The sequence below is a fragment of the Staurois parvus genome, unplaced genomic scaffold (assembly GCF_062004578.1).
Source record: "Staurois parvus isolate SC_StPar_1 unplaced genomic scaffold, SC_StPar_1.0 ptg000140l, whole genome shotgun sequence".
Taxonomy (NCBI): domain Eukaryota; kingdom Metazoa; phylum Chordata; class Amphibia; order Anura; family Ranidae; genus Staurois; species Staurois parvus.
Genome location: NW_028317936.1, coordinates 691,413 through 708,027, shown reverse-complemented (window position 1 = coordinate 708,027; position 16,615 = coordinate 691,413). Strand labels below are relative to the sequence as shown.

Genomic DNA, 16,615 nt, shown 5'->3' with positions numbered 1-16,615 from the left:
GTAAGCTAGTTAGGCTGTACCACTGACCATGAAGTTGTGGGTTCTGTTGTAGATGGAGAATGTGAAGCTGAGAGAAGAGGGGGGGGGGGGGCAGGATTAGGAGGCTTATGGACTGTAAATTACTCCTACTGGGCCGCCTGCTGGCGTGATAGGGCCTGGGCGCAATACAAAAGGGTTGTGCCTGTACCCCAAAATCAGCAGCCCTGGTTGTGGGTATCAAAACTCTCTAGATCCAAAGATCTGGGGTGATGATTTCCAGTTGGAAGTTTTATGAATAAACCAATGTCTCCTGCAGGCACATAAGAATCAACAACTGCTCCAGAAGAAGAAAGATGGGCAGAAGGTTCTGAAGAAGACAAAAGGCGTCGCGAAAAATAATGAAACCAATGCCAAAAGGTGAGCGAACCACATCTCGCAGCTTTCTACTTTTTTAACTAAAGGGAAGGTAAACTGGGAGAGCTAAGAATGTTTTACATGCCGTTGTCATCACCTCTGCTGAGAATTTTAAGACTTTATAGCTCCACAGTGCATACATCTAGGTTTTGTTTGCTAGCCAATCGATTAAAAAATCTCAGCTTTAACAAATTCATGTAATTTTTTTTGGTTTTCGTTTTTATTCTGGTGACCCTGCCATGAAGCTCTTTGTTCAGGGACTTTCTGTCATATATTGACAAATGTCTTCAAATTGTGCTCTTGCGTTGTCACATGGGCCCACGAGTGGCCATGCTGAGCCACATTTCTCAGGCATCGTCCAATTCAGATCAGCTATTTATTTTCAGCTGATGTTAAATTCGGTGCATGTAGACTGGAAGTGGTTCAAAGAGGCTGGAGAAGATGAGTAGCATTGAGATTCCATGTTAACTGAATTATGTCAGCTTGCCTCACTTACCATGCTTTCTGAATACTTTTCTTGCAGAGCTCCAAAAAAGGTTGCCACCATAGAGGTGCCTGTAGATGTAAAGGATGAAAAAGATACCAATGTGACCCCCGAAGAAGTGAAGACTCTGATAAAGAAGGAGGAGGAGCCTGCAGAACAGGTATTGATCACGCTGCTCACACCCTTAGTCATGTTGGGAGTCCCCATGTTTAATAACACCGCCTGCATGATTTTCAGAGCTTGCCTAAAGATGTTGAAGACATTGATAAAGATTCAATGGGTGACCCATTTGCAAGTTCGGAGTACGCCTTGGACATATTCAACTACATGCGTTCAAGAGAAGTGAGTTATCCTGTAATATGTCAGGTCATCATTTTGTATCCATCTCCCGCCTTAGAATTCCATTTGGACTCGTCAGTTGTTAGGTGCATCCAAAACCAAAGATAAATACAGGTGTACCTCGGTTTACGAATTAATTTTTTCTGTGGGACTTTTGTATTGCGAAAAATTCGTAAATCAAAACGCGGTTTCCCATAGGAATGCATTGAAGACCAATGAATCTGTTCCGGAGGTCAGAAAAAAGTATAAAAAAAAAAAAAAAAGTCTTTTATCTGTTAAACTCTTTTTTGTAGAGTGCACTTTAAAGGCATAAAGGGACATGATTAAAAAACATTTGTAAATGCATTGAAAACAAATTAATCCATTCGTATTGCGAAAATAATTTATATTTCTTTGTGTCTTTCACAGGAAAAATTCATACTGCCCAATTATATTGATTCACAGCGTGATATCAGCAAGGAAATGAGGGCGATCCTGGTGGACTGGATGGTGGAGGTGCAGGTTAGTGCCGAAATTGTGTGCGGTGTGTGTTTTCGTTTTATTATTTTTTATTTTTTTTTGTTTAAAATTCTAATATGTAACTGCTTACACACCACCCTATAGTATAATTGCTGCTGCAGGGCTGCGCAAAATTTTATAATATATATATATATATATATATATATCTCACTATATATATATATATACATATACAGTTGTGCTCAAAAGTTTGAGGAAATTGTGGCATTGATATTGAAGATATGACTGATCATGCCAAAAAATGCTCTTTTATTGAAGGATGATGATCATATGAAGCCATTTATGATCACATAGTTGTTTGGCTCCTTTTTTAAATCATAATGATAACCGAAATCACCCAAATGGCCCAGATCAAAAGTTCCCCTCCCCTGGAATGTTTGGCCTTGGTACAGACACACAAGGTGACACACATGGGTTAAAATGCCAATTCGAGGTTAATGTCCCACATCTGTGGCTTTTTAAATTACAATTAGTGTCAGTGTATAAATAGTCAATGAGTTTGTTAGCTCTTGCGTGGAAGCACTGACTAGGCTTGATACTGAGCCATGGGGATCAGAAAAGAACTGTCAAAAGTCCTGCGTAACAAGGTAATGGAACTTTATAAAGATGGAAAAGGACATAAAAAGATGTCCAAAACCTTGAATATGCCAATCAGTACTGTTAAATCACCTATTAAGAAGTGAAAAGTTTGGGGATCTCTTGATACCAAGCCAAGGTCAGGTAGACCAAGAAAGATTGCAGCCACAACTGCCAGAAGAATTTTGCGGGATACAAATGGAAACCCATAGGTAACCACAAGAAAATACAGTATGTGTGTGTATAATAAATATATGTGTGTGTGTGTGTGTGTATATACATAATTACACGTGATTTGCATTTTCCAGGTAAGGGGAGTGCTTTTTATTAGCACTGATCACTGTATTAGTGTCATTGGGATGTCAGTAGCAGTTAGTCCATTCACCCCCAGTGTCAGAATGCCACTATAGAAATATAAAAAAAAAAAAATTCTATTCAAGTTCACATTCTAAACCCGGGAGAGATGGATAGAGATAGACATACAAAAAGAGGGCAAGTCACTCCCTTTTTCTTTTTTTTTTTTTTTTTTATGTCTCAATCCAAGTTCAATACAAGGAGATGTGTCAATGGTGGGCTCCCAATCATTAAACTTCAAATAAAATGAGGATACATCTTTGAAGATTATTGCAGTTTGGATGGAGTATGTATCCTCATTTTATTTGAGATGGGTAGATATAATATTGCAGAGATTGGAGCTGGGTAACTTGGGAAAGAATGGTGGCAGACAGAAGGACAAAAGACAGCTGGAGGTCAAACAGCAAGGTGTCTCTGCTATAATGTGTTCCATGGTGTGCATCCCATGTCCTCTCTTTTATGTTGCCATCCTAGCCAGCAGATAGTTCCCTGAGCAGCTTCCCTTTTTGATGCTGTTGGTATCCATTGCGGCTAGTGCGAAGAGTTATACGTCTTACAAGCTTTCTTCTGCCCTCTGTGCTATTCTTACCATTCTCCCACAATGCTTTTGGTGAAAAGATAGTGGCGATCCTGTCATTCATCTGCTTTTCCATTCACAGAATACTTGAATGAAGGAGTCGTCCTGAAAGGGGTTAGAGCAGTGTCCCTATTGATTGATTTCCCATCTGCTCTGGTAACAACTCAAAATTTGGATTTAAAGTCATTTTCAGACCAGGTGACAATGGTCACCAGGATTATTCTAGAGCAGTGGTGGTCAACGTTCTTGATATGGGAAGTCTCAGGTGTTGTCCTCCACATCATTAAAGGGCTACATGATACGGTGGCCCGAGACCAACGGCATGATGCAGGCGGTGGCCCGAGACCAACAGCATGATGCGGGAGACTGCTCGAAATCTGTATCATAGGACAGTAGGGAAACAGAAATGTTTCTTCAGGAGCTCTGAGAGCCACACAGGAAGTGCCACAGGCCACATCCAGCCCATTGGTCACAAGTATAGAGGATGCATCTCCCCAGCGGGAACACAGGCAGCTCTAAAACGGATGGGTTCAAACCCTTCCAAACCACTCTATCTACAATAAACTGTCTTTAGATACTTTGATGCAAGGGATGATTTTAACTGCTTTTTCAAAACTGCACAAACCGTTTTACGGACTGTTTTTGTGTTTTTTGTTTTTTTGTTCCCATAGGAGAATTTCGAGCTGAACCATGAGACTCTCTATTTGGCAATCAAGTTGGTGGACCATTATTTAGCTGTCTCTGTTATTTCAAGAGAAAAGTTGCAGCTTATCGGTTCCACTGCTGTGCTCATTGCATCCAAATTTGAGGTAAAGTCACCAAAGGCATGTCCCCGTCCGGCCGAGCCAGTTCTTATACTGGTATGTTAGACCAAGAGAGAACTCCCATGGTGGTAGCTTACATGCATAGCAGAGGGGTCCACTGTAAGAACACGTTTCACCATAGCTTAAAGTGGAGCCAAACTCAAAACTGAAGGTTTTCTATGTTATAGAACATTTAGAAATGTTACTTGTGCCTAAACAGTACCCTGAAAATTTTACTATATGACTGCGGTTTCTCTTTAAAAAAAAAAAAAAAAGTGTTTCCTGGTATGTTAGAATGACTAGGCATGCCTGTGTGTGTATAGCCTCAAAGCTCTATATCTGCAGTGTGAAATCATCATAGTCACTGCTGCCTCAACTGTGATAAGGGGAGACATAGTGGCTGATGGATAGTGACTGATGGATGGTGGTGGCTGGAGACATGGTGGATGATGATGGATGGTGGTGGCTGGAGTCATGGTGGATGATGATGGATGGTGGTGGCTGGAGACATGGTGAATGATGATGATGGATGGTGGTGGCTGGAGACATGGTGAGGGCTCTGTGACCTACACTCATGGAAGTTTAGTCCTCAGTTTCATCTAACTGCCATTTATAATTTCGGGGGATAAACGCTTGCACATATAATTTCATTGTAACTCTTCAGTTCTGATTTGACATCCATTTTTGTTGTCTATAGGAACGTTGCCCACCCTGCTTGGATGACTTCCTCTATATCTGCGATGATGCATACAAGAGGGAGGAGCTTATTTCAATGGAGGTCGATATTCTACAGAAGCTGAACTTTGACATAAATATTCCTGTTCCTTATCGATTCCTGCGTCGCTTCGCAAAGGTATTTTCTGAGTTGAAAAACCTGGAAATCTAGCGATTCGAATACCTGGAGTTATGTTGTTCAAGGGTATCTTTTGAGTGCTGTCAGTGATAGAGCTATCTATCGTTATGAGCCCTTACTGAAAAAGAGTGTATGTGTGTATAATATAAAATGTATTTATTTTTTCTTTACAGTTAATAGTGAATTTCAGGAATTCAGCTCCTTTTGTAAAAAACTAGTTAATTCCAGTGAAGTGCATTGCATGACACCTCCTGGGCTTCTCTATTATCTGACCGCTTTATAGTTCTCCCGGAGGATAGCGATCACTGTATTTCCAGGAGCCCAAATCTGATACCGCTGAGATATGCATCTTGATCTGGAGAGTTGTGGTAGCTGCTATTGTCCACTTCTCCCCTCCTTCTGCCCAATCTCAGAAGTCTTTATATTTTGTTCACAAAATACAAAGGCTTCTGTGAATGGGCAGCAGAGGGGAGGGTTGGGCATAGCCACTCCATGTCCTTCTCTCTTCCCAAATTTTGGAGTATCTCTCTGGCAGAGCAACAAACCTGTCAAATCTAAATAATAGAGATAAGCCCAGGAGAAGTCATGCACCCCCTTGGACTCAACTTACCATGTGCCTTCACTTTTTACAAAGCTTCCCCCCCCCCCCCCAAGTGTTATCCCTTTTGTCTAGGTCCTGCTTGGTGCTCCTAAGCGAAGAGATTTATCTCCAAAAGCTTGTCTTGAAATATTAACTGTTAATATGAATTAAATATATTAATATATGTAATAAAGCGTTATGTCCTAAACCTTGTGCAGTCCTAAAGTCCTAACGTGCCCATTGAGTGCACTTCACATGCTTTAAATGTGCTGAAGTACAGACACCTTGCAGTTCTTGCAACAAATCTGTAGAACCCCTTTCATCGTGGGTCTGCAGGGGTTCTATGGAACACCATGATCATAAACTTCCTACTCAAATAGTTGCAAGCACTGCAAAGGCTCCAAACCCAAGATGGTAGGGGTTCTACAGAATACCATGACCATAAACCTGCATCTTGGGTCTGAAACCCTTGTGGTCAATGCAACTACTTGACTTGAAGGTTTATGGTCATGGTGTTCTATAGACCCCTTCCATCTTGGGTCTGCAGGGGTTCTATGGAACACCATTACAGTAAACATGCATCTTTGGTCTGGAGCCCTTGTGATCCTTGCAACTTGACTTGGAAGTTTATGGTCATGGTGTTCTGTAGAGCTCCTTCCATCTTGAGCCTGGGCTGTAGGTGAGTTGATGTGAAAGCAACTCACACTAAAGTTCCAGTTAAAAAATAAATAAATAAAAAATTTGGTCTGCTCCCATGGAGAGAAGTCCTCAGCTGAAGTCTTCTTCACCAGAAGCCAATACTTCCCGATAAGTTGATCTCTGGTTCCACACCATGGTTCCTTCCACTGACCTCCCATGGTGGTACAGTCCACAGTACTGACCTGAAAGCGAGCAGGTGGAAGAACTGAACTCTACATTCAACCAGTGGCTCATTATGAAGGAAGACGTGGCTTGCTGCCTTGAGACCTTCCTTGGTGGGGTTGGGCTTAAATGATGTACCATGGTTTAACTTATGACCAAAATGCTTTTAAAAGTAGCTGTGTAGAAAAGTAACCTACATTTATTTTTACAGTGTGCCCATGCCAATATGGAGACTCTGACACTTGCCCGTTACATATGCGAGCTTACATTGCAAGAGTACGACTTTGTACAGGAGCGTGCTTCCAAGATGGCAGCCAGCAGTTTGTATCTTGCACTGAAGATGAAAGAGGTGGGCGGATGGGTGAGTGATTCCATACCATGTGTCAGCCTCACAAAATTCGTAATCTACTCAGCTCTTTAAATGGTACTCTACTTAAGAGAAGTAGGACTGCCATCTCCTTCATTTGCAGAGCTGGGCAGGGAAGCGGCTATAATGAGTCCTCTTCTGGCGCATTGTTCCCCACCTGCCCCTCCTCTCCTCCTGTCTATCCCAGGTGTTGTCACCCAGGGGGGGAATTGTGCTTCACAGCCGCTTGCCTGGGTAGCTCTGCATGCATCAGCAGAGGGAATGTGATCTTACCCATCAGGTGCCTGCGACTGACTGGTAGATCACACTAACACACATTGGAACTTCTCACAGAACCCGGTTGAGAAATCCTGCTCTACAAGGTGACAGGGACCATGTGAACTGAGCCACCCTTCCATTGCTATGTCTTTTTATGTATGTTGAAGGTTACACAGCTCATGCAGGGAAGTGTTCCTCCTGTCTACAATTCCTAGAGTTTGGCCTCATAGCACAGCTCTGTATACAAAGGAGCACGTAACTGATTTAAGCAAGGATTTGCTCCCTTCTCCTCCATTTCAAGGCCTCCTGCAGAGTTTTTCATTATTAGCTATATCTATGCATTGTCCAGAGTTAGTTCTGTATAAGTCCTACAGGGTTCTACTGTACAGCTGCAGCCAGCAAAGATTTTCAGCAAAGTATGTAGCTGTTTGTCTTGCTGTTCCGGATGCTGGAGGGGCTTTTTGGAACACTCCTATGAGGGCCTGTTTACACTTGCTTTGATGATCTTTTTTTTTTTTTTTTTTTTTATTAGCACACAGTAAAGCACCTACTGCATAAAGCAATTTTGTGGTTTTGATGCTGCTGTGATACTTTTTTGAAACTTTTAATGTAGCTTGACAAATGCCCTGTGTGTGTGTGGTGATTTTATACTTGTTTTAGAGGTGCTCAGTAGTACCCCCAACTCAATAATATGCCTCCCCCCCCCCCCCCTTTTGCTCAGCAGCTCCCCAGTTCATTGGTTCCCCCCCCCCCTCCCACTCAGCAGTTTCAGCAGATTCCCTGCTCATTGGTTCCCTTCCTCTCAGCAGATCCCATGCTCATTGTTTCCATTCCTCTCAGCAGTTCCCCAGCTCATTGGTCCCCCCCCACCCTTTCTACTCAGCAGTTTCAGCAGATCCCCTGTTCATTGGTTCCCTTCCTCTCAGCAGATCCCATGCTCATTGGTTCCCTTCCTGTCAGCAGATCCCATGCTCATTGGTTTCCTTCTTGTCAGCAGATTCCCTGCTCATTGGTTCCCTTCCTGTCAGCAGATTCCCTGCTCATTGGTTCCCTTCCTCTCAGCAGATCCCATGCTCATTGTTTCCATTCCTCTCAGCAGATCCCCAGCTCATTGGTTCCCTTCCTCTCAGCAGATCCCATGCTCATTGTTTCCATTCCTCTCAGCAGATCCCCAGCTCATTGGTCCCCCCCACCCTTTCTACTCAGCAGTTTCAGCAGATCCCCTGTTCATTGGTTCCCTTCCTCTCAGCAGATCCCCTGTTCATTGGTTCCCTTCCTCTCAGCAGATCCCATGCTCATTGGTTCCCTTCCTGTCAGCAGATCCCTTGCTCATTGGTTCCCTTCCTGTCAGCAGATCCCATGCTCATTGTTTCCATTCCTCTCAGCAGATCCCCAGCTCATTGGTTCCCTTCCTCTGAGCAGATCCCATGCTCATTGTTTCCATTCCTCTCAGCAGATCCCCAGCTCATTGGTCCCCCCCACCCTTTCTACTCAGCAGTTTCAGCAGATCCCCTGCTCATTGGTTCCCTTCCTATCAAGAAATCCCCTGCTCAATTGGTTCCCTTTCCTTTCAGCAGATCCCCCTGCTCATTGGTTCCCTTCCTCTCAGCAGATCCCCCTGCTCATTTGTCCCTTCCTCTCAGCAGATCCCCCTGCTCATTTGTTCCCTTCCTCTCAGCAGATCCCCAGCTCATTGGTTCCCTTCCTCTCAGCAGATCCCCAGCTCATTGGTTCCCTTCCTCTCAACAGATCCCCAGCTCATTGGTTCCCTTCCTCTCAGCAGATCAGTAGTAACCCTCAGGTCTGCTGATCCTCCTCTCTCTCTAGTCCCCACTCACCTCTTACTATGTTGCTTCCATGCTGAGACATCTTCTAGTTTCTCCCAATTCAGTCATCCAGCTCTGCTGTATTTTTCTTTCTCTTTTTCTCTACCTCCTCTCTCGCTTTCCTCCCATTTTCTCCCTTTCCGATCCTCCAGCTCTGCTGATCCTCTGCTGCTCAGTGCTCTCTCCAGGCCTCACTCGCTTTCCACTCTAGAGCTCCCATGTTGCACACCACATGTGTCATCTGCTAGTTGCTCTGCACTAGTCTGGCCCCTGCTCACCTTCCTGCTGCTCCACGCTGCGCACCAGATGTGATGTCTGCACCAGACACTCCCAAAATATATACACATGAACTATAAGTGACTGCTGATGGCATCTTTCCGGTCACTTGTTGGTTTCCAAGTGCATCCTGGGATATCTCATACCTGCAGTCACTGCAAAACTAACTGAAAAAAAAGCCCTTCAAATGCTGCATGGGCCGTTAGCGAGCGTTGTCATACTCTTCTATGGAGGCATGGGAGACACTTTGAAGCATCAAGAAAGTGACATGGGGTATAATTTTGTGAAGCAAAGCAAATGCAACAGTGTGAACAAGACTTTATTGTAACCATTTTATTTAGTGATGGGGCTTTGATTGGCATTCAGAGTGCTTTAAAAAAGCGTGTTCAATGCCACAGTTTGAAACCAGTGTAAATGAGGCCTAAAATGTCAGATCTCTGTGCCCAGGCATAGCCAGCGCTAAAGGGGAACTAGAGGAGTAAAGAGCGCTGTGGGCGCAGTGGGTAAAGAGGCTTAGATCTATTTTACTATATTTTGCCCACTATTAACACATCATCTAAAAGTTTTTTTATTGTATTTAGCTATAGTGTGTACTATTAGAAATGTTCAGATTTTTTGTATTGTATGAGTAATGCGTGACTCCTTTCTGACTTACTTTAGACGGCTACACTTCAGTATTACAGTGGATATCAGGCTGCAGATTTGTTGCCCCTTGTGAAGAGGCTAAACTCTCAGCTCAAGAATCAACCGAGCGATAAGCTGAAGGCTGTATGGAGTAAATACACACACAGGTAGGTATGATCCTGTGTTGGTCCTAAAGGGGACCTGTATGAAAATGCAGGGTCCATGTAAGTTGCAGCCCACCACTATTGAATTAAAATTGGGGGGGGAAACACAGTGGAAGAGAAAAAAAGAAAAAAACGAAAGTACACCGCAAAAGCACGGTAGTCAGGTTCTAATTGGCAGCTTTAGCTTGTGCTGCTCCTTTTCCCAGCAGTGACCAGATGTCCTTCTAATGTAAGCACAAAGTATGTGCTCTGTGTTTTACACTACACTGAAGTCAAGTCCTTGCTAAAGCTACTGAGACACCTTCTAGCAATTTCAGTGTATCTGCTGTAAAACGTGGAGATGAATTGATCCACGGTACGTGCAACCACAGAGGTCATTGAGGCCTTCTTTATTGCCTGTTAAAACAACTGTGCCAGCATGTCACAACATAGTGATTCTAAAGGTTCTTCTTCTTTCTTTTCTTTTCTTTTTTTTTTACTTTTTCCAAACATATCATACTTACCTGCTGTGTGCAGTTGTTTTGCACCGAGCAGCCCCGATCCTCCTCTTCTCGGGTCCCCCGCCGGCGGTCCTCGCTCCTCCCCCGTTGACTAGTGTCTTGGGGCTATGGGGGCATTGGTGTGTGCTCGCCCATGAGCCCTGCTCTATACATCCATAGGACACATAGGGCTGCGGTTTGGCCTGGCCTCTACTCTCTCTGCTCATTGGCTCACTGGCTGTGTCTGACAGCAGTGGGAGCCAATGGCTCCTGCTGCTGTGTCTCAGCCAATTGGGAGAGAGAGACCTGGGACAGTCCAGGTTCCTGGGCACACCGGTGGATCAAGAGGGGGCCCAGATAAGTATTAGGGGGGCTGTGGGGGGGGGGGGCAGCACACAGGAGTGTGTTTTTTGTTTGTTTTTTTTTTTTTTTTTTTGTACATTCATGCATAGAATACATGAAGGTAAAAAGACCTTCAGCCTTTACAACCACTGTAACCTCTGGGGATGTGAGGTCCGAGCTCCCCTCATCCAATTCAACCCCACCAATGCCATGTCCTCTTCCTTTTCAGGGTCTCCATCTTCTTGCTTCAACATTTGAGCAAGTCTTGTTAATGTAACTGGTTCAATGAGCGTGCAGCCTTCTATCCACATTCCCTCAGCATGGGGAGAGTAATTTGCCAGGAAGGACCATCCTGGCTAAAAAAAGCACATTGTGACCATGTTGATGAGGACAAGAGTCTCTTCCCTACAACCCTAGCCCTGTTGTTGTGAGGGTCTGTAGGGGGACTGGTTAGAATATGAAAGCCCCCATTTTAATATAAGGATTCCCCCGCATACCTTATTATCCTATCCCCCTTCCCCGAGTGAATATGTAAAGTACCCTGCATTTAGCTTGTCACCTGGCTCCATTTCCAGCATCTGCCAGATGCCAGGGCTGAACACTGTACTACTGTGCACTATGCAAATGAAAATTCTAGCATGTAGGTAAGTTTTTGGGGAGGAGAGAATAAATTCTCATCTACTAAACGACCGTACCTAGGTACCTAGTGGCAGACTATATACATATGTCTGCCACTAGGTACGGTCATTTAGTAGATGAGAATTTATTATATATATATATATATATATATATATATATATATATATATATATATATATATATATAATATTATTTTTTTTTTTTTTTTTTTTGGGTTTACTTTTGCTTTAAGATGTGATTATCTTTAGCCTGGCCACAGGTTTGCTCCATCCCTCTGCTGCATGTATGTCCGGAGAAATGTTTTGCCGTGTGTGTGTTTTCCATATATATTTTGCCACCGGCACAGTTTTCATCCTTTTTTGCCTCTGTATGCCACCGGAATAAATTTTAAAACAAAACAATCCAAATGAATTTGAATTGCAGACCTTCAACTTTAATTCAAGGGGTTGAACATAAATATCAAGTACAAATTCTAGGAACTGCAACCATTTTTATACACAGTCCCTCCATTTTCAGGGGCTCAAATGTAATTGGACAAATGAATATAATCATAAATAAAATGTTCATTTTTAATATTTTGTTGAGAATCTTTTACTGGCAATGACTGCCTGAAGTCTGGAACCCATGGACATTACCAAAGACTGGGTTTCCTCCTTTTTGTCATTTTGCCAGGCTCCAACTGCAGCTGTCTTCAGTTGTTGTTTATGGGTCTTTCTGCCTTTAGTTTTTCCTTCAGCAAGTGAAATGCATGCTCAATTTGGTTGAGATCAGGTGATTGACTCAGCCATTGCAGAATATTCCTCTTCTTTTCCTTCAAAAGCTCCTGGGTTGCTTTTGCAGTGTGTTTTGGATCATTGTCCATCTGTACTGTGAAGCGCTGTCCAATCACCTTTGCTGCATCTGGCTGAATCTGGGCTGACAGTATATCTGTAAACACTGCAGAATTCATCCGGCTGCTTCTGTCTTCTGTCACATCATCAATAAACACCAATGACCCAGTGCCACTGGAAGCCATGCATGTCCATGCCATCACACTGCCTCAACCATGTTTTACAGATGATGTTGTGTGCTTTGGATCATGAGCTGTTCCAAGCCTTCTCCACACTTTTTTTTTTCTTCCCGTCCTTCTGGTACAGATTCATCTTTGTTTCATCTGTCCAAAGAATGCTTTTCCAGAACTGGTTTGGCTTTTTTAGATGGCTTTTTGACAAAGTCTAATCTGGCTTTTCTATTCTTCAGTGTGTTCTTCTTTCCTCACAATGTACCAAACTGTTGATTTGGCCACTCCTAATGTTACTGCTATCTCTCTGATGGATTTGTTTAGTTTTTGAAACCTTACAATGGCCTATTTCACTTGCATGGACAGCTCCTTTGAATGCATGATGTAGGTTCACAGCAATAGATTCCAAATGCAAATACCACACTTGGAATAAACTCCAGACCTTTTATCTGCTTAATTGATGAAGAAATAATGGAATAGCCCACACCTGGCCATGAAACAGCTTTTGATTCAATTGTCCGATTTACTTTTGGTCCCTTGAAAAAGGGGGGAAGGCTACTCTTAAGAGCTGTAATTCCTAAACCCTTCCTCCAATTTGGATGTACATACCCTAAAATTAAACCTGAGAGTGTGCACTTTAAGCCCATTTTAGAACTATAGCGTGAATATGTTTTTGTAAATACCTGAAAAAAAGTGTGTGTGTGTGTCATGAACGCTTTGAAACACTTTATATCTCAATGGGGAAAAATGGATAATGTATTCGGAACATAGGGTTGCCCCATCGGTATAAATTCAAAGACACCCCGGAAATCCAAAATGATGTAGCAGGATAGTCCATTTTGCTGAAATGTCATTGCAGCAACTCAGAATGGTCCACAGTAGTTTGCATGGCCCCCACGTGCTTGTATGCATGCCTGACAACGTCGGGGGAGGCTCCTAATGCGATGACTGATGGTGTCCTGGGGGATTTCCTCCCAGATCTGGACCAGGGCATCACTGAGCTCCTGGACAGTCTGAGGTGCAACTTTACGGCATCAGCTGGACCGAATCATGACATCCCAGATGTGTTTTATTTGATTTAGGTCAGGAGAGCATGGCGGCCATTCAATGGTATCAATTCCTTCATCCTCCAGGAACTGCCTGCATACTCTTGCCATATAAGGCCGGGCATGGTCGTGCACCAGGAGGAACCCAGGACCCACTGCACCAGCGTAGGGTCTGACAATGGGTCCAAGGATTTCATCCCCATACCTAATGGCAGTCAGGGTACCATTGTCTAGCCCAGGGGTGGGCAAACTTTTTGACTTGAGGGCCGCAATGGGTTCATATATTGGACCCGGGGGCCGGACCAAGAGTAGATGAATGATGTGTATGTGTCATCCATAGTAAGTATAGTAATATTCCCCCATAGTAATTCATCCCCCCTATAGTAATTCATCCCCCCTATAGTAATTCATTCCCCATATTAATTCATCCCCCAAATTAAGTCCCCAAGTCCCCCCTTTGTCAATTCACTTACCTTTGCTCCGCGCGTTCCTCTCGCCGTGTTCCCGCGCCGTTCCGGTGTAGCATGAAAATCTGTCTCCTATGAGGATCTGTCCCCCTCGACGTATCTGCGCATGTGCCAGTTTCAGGCATTAGCAGCCGATCGGCGATCTCCGGCACATGCGCAGATACGTCGAGGGGGACAGATCCTCATAGGAGACAGATTTTCATGCTACACCGGTCTTCAGGGCGGACTGTGAGGGGAGCCTAGCGGGAGCCTAGCTCCGCGGGCCGGATTAAAAGGTCCGCCGGGCCGTAGTTTGCCCATTGCTGGTCTAGCCTGTAGAGGTCTGTGCATCCTTCCATGGATATGCCTCCCCAAACCATCACTGACCCACCACCAAAAAAGTAATGCTGAACCATGTTATAGGCAGCATAAAGTTCTCCATGGCTTCTCCAGACCCTTTCATGTCTGTCACATGTGCTCAGGGCGAACCTGCTCTCATCTGTGAAAAGCACAGGACGCCAGTGGTGGACCTGCCAATTCTGGGGTTCAATGGCAAATGTCAATAAAGTTCTATGGTGCCAGGCAGAGTGAGTACAGGGCCCACTAAAGGAAGTTTTTCTGATTGTTTGGTCAGAGACATTCACACCAGTGGCCTGCTGGAGGTCATTTTGTAGGGCTCTGGCAGTGCTCATCCTGTTCCTCCTTGCACAAAGGAGCAGATACCGGTCCTGCTGATGGGTTAAGGACCTTCTACGGCCCTGTCCAGCTCTCTTAGAGTAACTGCCTGTCTCCTGGAATCTCCTCCATGCTCTTGAGACTGTGCTGGGAGACACAGCAAACTTTCTGACAATGATAAAAATTTCATATGGGTACAGTGTCGCATGACCGCGCAATTGTCATTCAAAGTGCGACAACACTGAAGGCTGAAAATTGGCCTGGGCAGGATGGGGGTATAAGTGCCCGGTAGGCAAGTGGTTAAAAACCTGTTCCTTTTTGTTTTTTTTGTTTTTTTTATTTGAGGTGTGTGTAATGTATATTATGAAGACTTTAGAATATGACACAATTGGGCCTTAACTTACCTCTTGTTCACAACTGATTGTATTGATGGCCTTGTATTAATGGTTGATTTATATTCTTCCTTTTGCAGAGTATTTTTTGAAGTTGCAAAACTACCCCCCTTGGACATGAGGAGGTTAGAAGAAGAAGAATCAAATAGCTAACCTTCATCTTTGCTTCCTGCTGGAGAGAATCTTTGATTTGTATATAGGATGTAAATATATCTATGTTTTATCTTATATGGATGACTGACTTGTTTTTCTTTGTATAGATGCTTAAAATATCATTGTCCATGCTATCCAAGTATGGTTTAAAAAAAAAAAAAAAAAAGGAAAGTGTAATATTTTGTAAAAAGAACCCTTTCCTGAATATTTGGGCTTCCCTTCCTGGACACTTTTTTTTTATATAAATACTTGCTCAGGTGTTATCCTCTGGATTCATTGAGTGCAAAATACACATATTGTAGCACCTCGATCTGTTACAATGTTTAATCCATCTGGATATCCTAACCAGTTAATTGAATATATATATATTTTTATTATTTTTTTTTTTATTTTTTTTTTTTGTATGCAATGCTAAGATGGCAAATATATGGGCCATCAAATTCACTTAATTTGGCTTAAGAATTAAAATTAATATTTGATCTTGCAAGTCTTTTAAATATGACCATTAATATGTTTTTGCTTTTCAAACCGGTGCACCTGTTTAAGAAAGAACTGCCATTTATGTTTTATGGAACACATTGCTTTAGCCTTTTCAGGGTGATTTTGAAATGTGATAAAAAAAATAAAACTGAACTTTGTTGTTCACAGATAGGAACATCACATTGTAGCAAAAGTGTCATTTCTTCAGTGTTGTCACATGAAATGATAGAATCAAATATTTACAAAAATGTGAGGGGTGAACTCACTTCTGTGAGATACTCTATACTGTGTGTGTCACGGCCAACCTGTCACGGGTCCCCCACACGCCACGCCCACAGCGACTAGCTAACCGAGGCATGCATGTGTGGCCGTGACAAGGAGCTAAAGAGGGAATAAAGGGGACTTACACTTGAATATATAAAACTGTATATAAGATCAGCTGTGACACATTTTCACAGCCCGCACTACCTCTGGCCACCACCAGATGGAGACTCCACTCCAATCCAGCTGGTCGACCACACACTGGCAGATACAAATCTTATATACAATCTGGTGCACACTAAGGGTTGAGGAGCAGCCTAGCCATACACACACCCTTCTAGGACTCCTCCAGCTGTCCTACAAGCCAGAACCCCGATGTTAATCACTCTTCCACTGTCCAGACACACCACAAAAGGTAGCCTGCCACCACCAGTTTATCCCCGGAACAGTCTGCTGGGACACCCCACACACACAGATCTCCGTCTGGCCGATCTGTTACCTTTTACAATCTGCACGCAATCTGCCCACACAGTGCAATTGCATACAGATTGGCAATGAGCTTGACCGAGCGTTTTAAAGGCACTAAAATACAATACAATTTAATCTAATCTCTCCAATCCAATCTCTCCGAAGATATGAGCATGTGCTTAAATACACAGAAGTCACTAATTATTTTAAGATTTAATTTCCCGAAGTGGGCAGTGCATAAAATTTGTACAAAATCTAAAAAATTACAGAAATACAAGAAGAGAAACAAGGGAAGTAAAACTTTACCAGGATTTACCCTACGACTGTAGCAAGTCAGAGAAACAGCAATCCGTTGGTCGATCGAACCAGCTCCGTATGAA

At 43.4% G+C, this 16,615-nt stretch overlaps 1 protein-coding gene across 2 annotated transcripts in view; it reads left to right on the top strand.

Annotated features, from left to right (window-relative positions):
• CCNB3 (cyclin B3) overlaps nucleotides 1-15,686 on the top strand; it is a 31,578-nt gene extending 15,892 nt beyond the window's left edge. The window contains exons 4-12 of one of the 2 annotated variants that reach the window (XM_089673535.1): nucleotides 296-396; nucleotides 917-1,037; nucleotides 1,115-1,219; nucleotides 1,625-1,717; nucleotides 3,914-4,051; nucleotides 4,743-4,898; nucleotides 6,551-6,688; nucleotides 9,727-9,857; nucleotides 14,954-15,686. In XM_089673535.1, the coding sequence (XP_089529661.1) occupies nucleotides 296-396; nucleotides 917-1,037; nucleotides 1,115-1,219; nucleotides 1,625-1,717; nucleotides 3,914-4,051; nucleotides 4,743-4,898; nucleotides 6,551-6,688; nucleotides 9,727-9,857; nucleotides 14,954-15,026 (1,056 nt within the window). In that variant the 3' untranslated portion in view covers nucleotides 15,027-15,686. Of the gene's footprint in view, nucleotides 1-295; nucleotides 397-916; nucleotides 1,038-1,114; nucleotides 1,220-1,624; nucleotides 1,718-3,913; nucleotides 4,052-4,742; nucleotides 4,899-6,550; nucleotides 6,701-9,726; nucleotides 9,858-14,953 lie in introns of both variants that reach the window. The other variant, XM_089673534.1, reaches the window with a different exon arrangement.
• Nucleotides 15,687-16,615: the final 929 nt, after the last annotated feature.